The sequence below is a fragment of the Neophocaena asiaeorientalis genome, unplaced genomic scaffold (assembly GCF_003031525.2).
Source record: "Neophocaena asiaeorientalis asiaeorientalis breed wild unplaced genomic scaffold, Neophocaena_asiaeorientalis_V1.1 scaffold2244, whole genome shotgun sequence".
Classification (NCBI taxonomy): domain Eukaryota; kingdom Metazoa; phylum Chordata; class Mammalia; order Artiodactyla; family Phocoenidae; genus Neophocaena; species Neophocaena asiaeorientalis.
Window position 1 is genome coordinate 3,964 of NW_020173031.1, and position 9,810 is coordinate 13,773.

A 9,810-nucleotide genomic window follows, 5' to 3' on the forward strand; every position below is an offset into this window, starting at 1 on the left:
CACAACAGTGACAGGCCCGCATACTGCAAAAAAAAAAGAATATTCATAATACCACAATTGATAACAGCCAAAGGCAGGAAAAATGCAAAGAACTACTGAAGCAGGTAGCTAAATAAATTCTGGTATGTTCATACAGCAATGAGAATAAACAAACTATACTGTATACAACATGGATGACTTTTAGAAATATGATATTAAGAAAAGAATACAGATAGAAAAAAATGCAAACTATATTATTTTATTTGTATAATGTTCAAAAATGGGCAAAACCAATCTATCTATGGGACTGTGGTTTCCTTGGAAGGATGGTAGTGACTAGAAGAGGATAAAACAGGGCTTCTGAAGAGCAAAACTACAAGAAAGAAAGAGCAGCAAACCCAGCTTCAGTCTCTGGGAGCTCATGAATTGTTCAAATGAAGCTTCACAAAGTCCCTTTTTTAACACCAGGACAGATTTGGGGTTCAGTATGACAAGCATCAACTATAGCAACACAGATTGCAACAGGGAAGTCATTGAGGTTTGGGGTCTTTCAGGTTTTACTAATCATGCACCAGAGATCCAACATTAGTTGACTGCCATTTTCCAATCAGATATATCCCATGTCCATAAATTCTAGTTTATTTTCAATGAATAATCTAGCAATACCCTGCATGTCCTGCTAAGGTCATTCTGGATAAGAACTTAGTATTGAACAACTCCTAAAAACTCCTCTTTACTTTTCAGGTATAAATGAGATTACTGTGTCCACAAAGAGGTCAGCTCAGGAAACCCCAAAGGCCTCAGGTGACCTCAGAGGAAGCAGAAAACAAGTTACAGGCACACTGTTAGTGCATTCCTTCCCAGATGGCATTTATTTATTTATTGGCAAAATAATCTGATGGAGATATTAGAAAAATTAGAGTCATGTGACAATCAAGAAAATTGAAAAAGGCGATTATGATTAGACAGCTCATTGATTAAGGAGACGGGATATGATTTGGGGGATGTTAGGGATCAAGTAGAGACTAGTGACCGTGATTTTACAACAGCTCCAGTTTGAGCTGGTGTGCATGTTATCCAAAACATTTCAGAAGATTTCTCAGACTTTAAAAGTACAAACAGATTGAAATAATTGTTAAACAAGATAGGTCATTGATTATTTTCGGTCTGGTGTTTTTTAAAATTTTTGCTACCTTTTGGGAATCCTCCTTTGAGTACCTCTCGCCAATACCGCTTCCTGCACCAGATTCTAAGATACATTTTTCCTGCTTCAAATCTTTGATTTATTCCCTTGTAAACTACTTACATCTATTTTCTTCATTAAAAGTTGTCTCTGAAAGACTTTGCTTACTTCCAATACGTTTTACGAAATTTAACTGTTTAGTTAATTACTTCATGACTTGGCTACATACGTCTATCATGTTCTCTCTCAGTCTCCTCCTTCGCGACACACACACACACACACGCACGCACACACACACACTTATGCTTTCTTTTCTGGAACGTTGCTCTGTATTGGGATCATTGTTTTTTGTATAGTAGGGATAGAAAATTCTTACACAAGGAATAATATCTTTATTTTTGGAATTCCAGATGAAAACATATCCACCAGGTTAATTGCCACCTAATATCACCACACGATAGCACAGAGACATTACTCTTTCAGATGTTATATTACAGCTACTTTGAACATATGTGGTACAGAATTGTCTGAAATTGAGGCCATCTGGAGTCATTAGGAACTAAATTGTAAAGCAAATCCTTGATGTAAGAGAATTTTCTGTAACAAGTAAAATATGAGTGTTTAGTAGTTGTAGAGTGAAAATGTGCTATACTCCAGGGTCACAGAAATGATCAGGGAGCCCATACCAGAAAGACAAAGGTAAATTCCTATTCACCTCCTTGGAATTGTCCAGGAAATCATCAAATACCTGTGTCTTCATTCCAGCATTATTTGTAACTGTGAGTAAAACAATGTAAGAAGCTAGTAAGACGGAATTCGCCAAAAAAGTATTATAAAATCATACATTGGGGGCTTCCCTGGTGGCGCAGTGGTTGAGAATCTGCCTGCTAATGCAGGGGACACGGGTTCGAGCCCTGGTCTGGGAGGATCCCACATGCCGCGGAGCAACTAGGCCCGTGAGCCACAGCTACTGAGCCTGCGCGTCTGGAGCCTGTGCTCCGCAACAGGAGAGGCCGTGATAGTGAGAGGCCCGCGCACCGCGATGAAGAGTGGCCCCCGCTTGCCACAACTAGAGAAAGCTCTCACACAGAAACGAACACCCAACACAGCAAAACTAAATACATTAATTACTAAACTCCTACCCCCAATATCTTCTTAAAAAAACAATCATACATTGGAATATCGCCATTAGAGTGTGTGATTTTGATGTGTAAATAATGCTGTGCAAATAATTATTTCACAATATACTGTTGGGTAAAAACGCAGAATGGAAAACATCCTATAAGATGTGACTCTGTTGCAGAGTTTTTCCTGACTAGTAGAATTTTTGAGTTGTTCTGTTTTGTTTTTAGTATTACTTCTTTGGATATTCTATTTTTTCTGCATTAAACTTGCATATGGAGAATGTGATCTGGTAATGGGGCTGTTTCTGAGCAAACTGAAGAGCTTCATTCCTCCTTGGTGTCAACACTTGTGGTGACATTTATTCTATGTACATCATTCCAAGTCATTCATGGCACAACATGAGACAATGGGACAGGGAGAGTCCAAGAAGTGCCATTTAACAGATACTTCAGATCTAACATAATGACAAGACTTAGTCAGCAATGCATAAATATTTGTGCAGTGAACCTAAAAGTCTAACAATTCAGGTGCAGATTTGGCCAAATATTACTGAATTTTTTTAAACCAAATCACTTGCTTTAATATAATCACCATAAAAAAGTTTTAAATTTTTTTTGGCAAATGATCTACTTCAAGATGAAGAATTGAAGATAAAGATGCTTTTGATGAATGACACTTTTAGATATGTTCTCTGAGCCAGAGAGATAGCATTTTCCTTAAAGTGAGGTTTCCACTTGTAACTCTCCTGCCCCGCTGCCACGGACCCTGCCTTCTCCTGCCCTTACCGAGAATCTCACTAAGGTTTTCATAGCTGGGGGACACCTCACGTTGAGATCTGAGGTTTCTGTGGGGTTCCCACAGGGACCTGCATCACTGTGGTCTCTCAGAGCACAGAAATACACCGCTGAGTCCCCAAGCTGCAAGGCTGTGATGCTGAGGCTGATGGAACTGGCCGTTTTCTGGAAGTTCAGAAACTACCGACCCTCTGTTAAAGCCTCTCTTGTTGCGGAGCACAGGCTGCAGACGCGCAGGCTCAGTAATTGTGGCTCACGGGCCTAGTTGCTCCGCGGCATGTGGGATCCTCCCAGACCAGGGCTCGAACCCGTGTCCCCTGCATTAGCAGGCAGATTCTCAACCACTGCACCACCAGGGAAGCCCCTGGCTGGTCTTGAGTTACTTTCTGGGCTGTGATGGATCCTGGGGAGAAGAAAAAATTTTATATATATAACATATATGGAGAGAGACAGACAGAGAGACAGAGAGAAACGATTAGGCTGATTCTCCTGGTGGAACCCCGAGGGCTGCAAGGGACAAACATAGGACTAAGACTTCTAATTCCTCTACCCATTACTCAACTCTCCTACACACCACCAGACAATAATAACCTGCCCTACCCCCAAACATGGGAGCTGAGTGGAGCTGAGTCTGTTTGTGGCCATCCTTCCCAGCCTTACCAAGGCGGACGGAGGCTATGAGAACTCTTAGCAGGCCAGGGAACCCCATGTTGGAAGCTCTTCCTCTGAGTGAAATGTGCTGTGTTCTGTCTCAAATTCAGGTCTAAATGCCTGCCCTGTGCCTGACAGAGCACGGGCACAAGTACTGAAGTGTGAGATGCTTCTGCACCAGAACAGGAAATGTAACTTGCTGCTATCATTTTGCCTGTGGCATGTCATGGCTTGCTGACATGGTTGGTGAACCTAACCTGCCTATTTAGACTTTACTGTGATTAAGTTGACAACAATTATATCAGTGCTGCAGCCATTTGCCATATTCAGCCAATGCATCTAGGATAGACAAAACTTTTATAACTAATACAATTTGTTACGATTATGGTGACTTCTGAGAACAAATAGTCATCCATATTTTTGTATGGGTTTTTTTTTTTTTTTTTTTTTTTTTGGCCTGCAGCCAAACTCTACAGTGAAATAAGCTCACAGATCCTTCTTCCAGACAGGAAGGTCAAACTATTTACCCTCAGTCATCATAACTTTTCTTCCTTCACTCCAAGGCATTGGTTCCTGGGGAAATTTACATTGGATAAAATTCCTTGTCTGCTTAATGCTATCACAGCAAGTTTCCTGGTGGAGAAAATTTGTCCACCTGTACGTGTCTAATGCCAATCAATAGTCAGTCTGTGCTAGAAACACCTTGCTTTCAAGTATCCCATCCTATAGTCCAAATGAATGCAAAATCACCAGACCATGCATTCCTAGTTCCTTATATCAAAAATGTAGCCATTCAAAAATCACAAATGCCTTTTCATCCCACTGCTGCAGCAGCTCTGGCTCGTTTCACTGAGAGCAGCGCCTCAACAGCGTTACGTCTCAGCCGCGTGAAAATTTGTGTATGATTTGCTTGGCATCCCTGTGCTGATCTATGATTGTGATTCAGCTGATGCAGCTTTTAGTCATTTATTCCTTTTCTCTTCCCTAAATGAATATATTAATATCGTGACCTCTAACATCCATCTTACATTAAGAGAAAATAGATGTTTTTGAAAGTCAGTCCAGAGAAGGGAGGAGTCTTTCTGGCTGAACAGGGACACTTCTGGGGATCAGAGCTTGGGTCTTCTTTAAGACTGACATCCACCCTATTCTCCCTGAAGAACAAGTGCCAACCTCCTGGGTTTCTAGGAATTAGATCTGACCTTGATTTATTTTCCTGAAAAGCTCTAAATAAACACAACACTGCCCAAGGAGAGAATATACCTCTTCCTTCCAAGGCTGCTCACTTCAGCCCTCCTGCTCCCCTTGGGTTTGTGTTCAGCTCCCCCTGCAGCTCCTCTCACTGTGTCACTCAGAGCACAGTAGTACACAGCCGAGTCTGATGCTTGCATTGAGGGTTTCTGCAGGTGGAAGGAGCTGTCACTCGTAACAAGAGTGGCCTGAAAACCTTGATGCTCTGCCCTCTGGCTTGCCTTCGAGCCCTTCAGGAGGAGTTGCGGAGCTTTGTTGAGATACTGGACGTACCAGAAAAGAAAGGGAGTTGAAACAGAGGTCTGGTAAGTGCAGTACAGCGTCCTAGGCGCCCCCTCTGAGACAGTCACTGGGCCTTCTGTCTGGTTCACTGAGTCTCCATTGGTCCCTCCTACAAGAGAATCACTTTTTTATGTTATAAATGGACAGAAGGAGAGTTTTCAGCCAGAGAAGAAAACTAAAAGTTACCCATAATTACAGGAAAATTAAAAATGATGAGCATTTAAGATAAAATGTTACTTACTGAATATTAAGAAGATCACAAGAACAGAATGAGTGGCAGAAAACATGTTGACAACGGTCCTTGCTCCCTAGGATACACCAAATCTAATGGGGCTAGTTTGCAGCTGAATATTATAGAAACTCCTCACTTAGAAACTGAGAGCCCCTTTCTGCACAGCAACAGTAATGTCTTGTGGCTACAAAGTAAACAAGTCAAACCAGCACCTGAATAAAAAGAGGAACCACATTTGTAGGAAATCCCGCCCTCTGGTGGGCATCCTGAAAATTGCACCACAGCTATATCTGCTTGAGACATAGGCAAAGGAGAATGGGACAGGACTCAGAAGAGAGCTCTAAACACGAGCATGCTTAGGGAAATACTCAGTTGTTGCTTCTATCATTTTCTGCATGGTACAAGTATCTCTAGCTACCCAAATAATCCCAGGCAGAATTTTTAACTGGAATAGTCAGAGGTCTCTTCCTTGCATATGTCTCCATGACTCCCATGGGTAAGAGAGGGATTCATCCGCCTAGAAAGTGCTCCCTAATCTCCCCAAATCCTTTGCCTGAATTACTATTCATCCCCAAGACTCATTCAGCATGCCACAGAGGAAACATTACCTAAGGCAGGTCTGAAGTAATGGATGGTTGGTTGAAAAGGTTTTTATCCTATCCATCATGAAATGACATATTTGTAAAGTACAATAAAAACAAATTACTGTAACTTCTTCACTGATAACGGTAGAGTTGACCTTCCTTCCAACTGGAAAACTGGACAAACTATATGAAACAACTTTTGGACATTGGACTACAGGTAGCACAGAGATAAGGAAAACAGATGAGGTGAGCGTGAACATTGCCCAGCTTACTTCATGGAGGCAGCTTCTCGGCACCAGTGCAGGAGGGATTTACGAAAAATAGCCCAGCTGTCTCACTCTGAGATTGAGACGGAATAGGAGATTGGGGATCTTAAAGCACCTAGAATTTGTGGACCACTGTACCAGAGAGGAGGGACATGTACAAAAAGAGAGAGAGAGAGACATAATGACAAGGGGTCACTGTGAATCCTGTGCGGAGTACTAATCTGCAACAAGAGAGAGAAAACTCATCGAGTTTGGTAAACCACCCTGAAAGGGCCTCCTTTGGGCGCTTGAACCATACTTAGATAACAGCAGCCTTACACCTTTAGCCCTATGAGGGATAGGTAACCTTACTTAGGTGTCTTGGTTCTTGAAACACCTTCTTTTATTTCATTTTTTATACAGCAGGTTCTTATTAGGTATCTATTTTATACATATTTGTATATATATATCAGTCTCAATCTCCCAGTTCCTCCAAACACCACCCTCTCCCACCCCGCTTTCCCCCCTTGGTGTCCATATATTTGTTCTCTACATCGTGTCTCTATTCCTGCCTTGGAAGCCGGTTCATCTGTACCATTTTTGTAGATCCCACAAACTATTGCTGTAAGTGAGGTGTTAAAGTCCCCCACTATTATTGTGTTACTGTCGATTTCCTCTTTTATAGCTGTTAGCATTTGCCTTATGTATTGAGGTGCTCCTATGTTGGGTGCATATATATTTATAATTGTTATATCTTCTTATTGGATTGATCCTTTGATCATTATGTAGTGTCTTTTCTTGTCTCTTGTAACATTCCTTATTCTGAGATGTATTTATCTGATATGAGTATTGCTACTCAACTTTCGTTTGATTTCCATTTGCATGGAATATCTATTTCCATCCCCTCACTTTCAGTCTGTATGTATCTCTAGGTCTGAAGTGGGTCTCTTGTAGACAGCATATATATGGGTCTTGTTTTTGTATCCATTCAGCGAGCCTGTGTCATTTGGTTGGGGCATTTAATCCATTCACATTTAAGGTAATTATGGATATGTATGTTCCTATTCCCATTTTCTTAATTGTTGTGGGTTTGTTTTTGTAGGTGCTTTTCTTGTCTTGTGTTTCCCACTTAGAGAAGTTCCTTTAGCATTTGTTTTAGGGCTGGATTGGTGGTGCTGAGTTCTTTTAGCTTTTGCTTGTCTGTAAAACTTTTGATATCTCCATCAAATCTGAATGAGATCTTTGCTGGATAGAGTAATCCTAGTTGTAGGTTCTTCCCTTTCATCACTTGGAGTATATTGTGCCACTCCCTTCTGGCTTATAGAGTTTCTGCTGAGAAGTAAGCTGTTAACCTTACAGGAGTTCTCTTGTATGATATTTGTTGTTTTTCCCTTGTGTGCTTTTCATAATTTTCCTTTGTCTTTAATTTTTGTCTCTTTGATTACTATGTGTCTCAGTGTGTTTCTCCTTGGGTTTATCCTGCCTGGGACTCTCTGTGCTTCCTGCACTTGGGTGGCTATTTCCTTTCCCATGTTAGGGAAGTTTTCGACTATATTCTCTTCAAATATTTTCTTGGCTCCTTTCTCTCTCTTCTCCTTCTGGGACCACTATAATGCGAATGTTGGTGAGTTTAATGCTGTCCCAGAGGTCTCTTAGGCTGTCTTTATTTCTTTTCATTCTTCTTTTGTTTTTTTGTTCCATGGCAGTGAATTCCACCATTTTGTCCAGGTCATTTATCCATTCTTATGCCTTTGCTATTCTGCTATCGATTCCTTCTAGTGTATTTTTCATTTCAGTTATTGTATTTTTCAACTCTGTTTGCTTGTTCTTGAATTCTCCTCTGTGTTTATTCTTTAATTCTTCTAAGTCTTTGTTAAAGATTGCTTGCATCTGCTCAGTCTTTGCCACCATTCTTTATCTAAGGTCCTGGATCACTATCATTATTCTGAATTCTTTTTCTGGAAGGTTGCCTATCTCCACTTCATTTAGTTGTTTTGAAACATGTTCTTTTCAGTTCTTGTCACATTCTTGTTTCAATTCAAGTAAGTAATTTTTTAAGAAAGTAGAGTTTAGATACTTCATAGTATTAGCCAGACTCTCTTCATTCCAGAGGCACGTGTGTGGGATTTACCTGTCTCCTGTTTATTTCTATTATTAGGGATTCAGGAATCTCTATGTAAAGAACTGTTTGCTCAATGTCGGTCAGCTTGTTTGTCTAGTTTCTTGTGCAGTTATTTGTGCTAGTGAAGTGAACACAGCAGAAGATTTGACAGGGTCATTTCATAGCTTATTCTTTCCCTAGGATTGGGTTTACTTTATGCAAAGTATGACTGTATTTATAGCAGGAAGTCAGAATATTGTTACTTGCTCACATCAACCATTTTAAGGCATGGGGACTTTGTTTCTGCAGACAGCTGTGATGTTGCCTTACACAGGCTCTCAGGGCAGTGCTGTCAATCTAGTAACAATGGCTATGACTAAGTCAGTTGAACACAGGAATAGTCTTCTTCAAATGATACATATTCACCTACGTAGATTTTCTCACCAGATAAAATGATCTATTTTTTTAGCTCTTACTAAAATTAGGGTCTTGAGTAGAGTTATCCTGCTGGCAAGACTCTCTGGCTCAGCAGACCACCTAGGTACTCTTATATTGTTCTGCGTGTTCAGGAATCCCTAGGCTCAAGCATTGATTCTGGAAATTTACAGAGTTGTCTACAATGTGTAAACCAAAACCAGACACGATTCCTATCTCAAATTGCTTTCAGTTGAGTGAGGAGCAGGTAAGTAAAACAAATCGTATGCCCTGCCTGTACTCCCACTAGCCTGGACCCAGCCATGTGGAATGAGGGCTCAGACTGGAAGTAGAGAGCTGATGCCGTTATCACCAGGGGAATAAAACCAGCTTGAATACTTTATTTCCACTATTCAGATTTATTTTTGTTCTTTTATCTCCCTCTCCATTTCTTTGGCCTGTTTATCCTGATGTTTAACTCCCAATGCTCAGGTGTCCAACACCCAGTGTGCAAGACTCCAGAATGTTAGGGAAGAAGGCAATGTTTACCTTCAATTGGGTGTCCAGACATCCACCCTGTTAGGTGAGGACAGTGACTACATCCTCCAGTACCATTAAAACTATGATAACTGTTAAATTCTGCATTATGCAGTATGCAGAAAGCAAACAGCATGGCTGGCTGAGAAGCAGCAGGAGGTTTTGTTTGGAGTTACATAAAAGTTGACAGAACTATTCCTCTAGTTTCTTGATCCTTTGGTTGAATCGTCAAGAAAATCTTGGCTCATGTGTTATGCAAGACAAATTGCCCTGCAAGATCCCTGTATAGCACAGGGAACGATACTCAATATCTTGTAATAACCTATAATGGAAAAGAATCTGAAAAAGAATAGATACGTATGTATAACTGAATCACTTTGCTGTAGAACTGAAACTAACACAACACTGTAAATCAACTATACTTCAGTAAAA

The 9,810-nt window shown here is 40.7% G+C and overlaps 1 gene segment (V, D, J or C); it reads right to left on the bottom strand.

The window, feature by feature from the left end:
- Positions 1 to 4,995: 4,995 nt before the first annotated feature.
- On the bottom strand, positions 4,996 to 5,693 carry LOC112398083 (T cell receptor alpha variable 18-like; the record flags this gene model as incomplete). The annotated part of the segment is given in 2 exon segments: positions 4,996 to 5,374; positions 5,507 to 5,693. Coding segments are annotated over 2 exon segments (425 nt in total), but the record flags the coding sequence as incomplete, so codon positions are not given.
- Between the last annotated feature and the right edge of the window lie 4,117 nt (positions 5,694 to 9,810).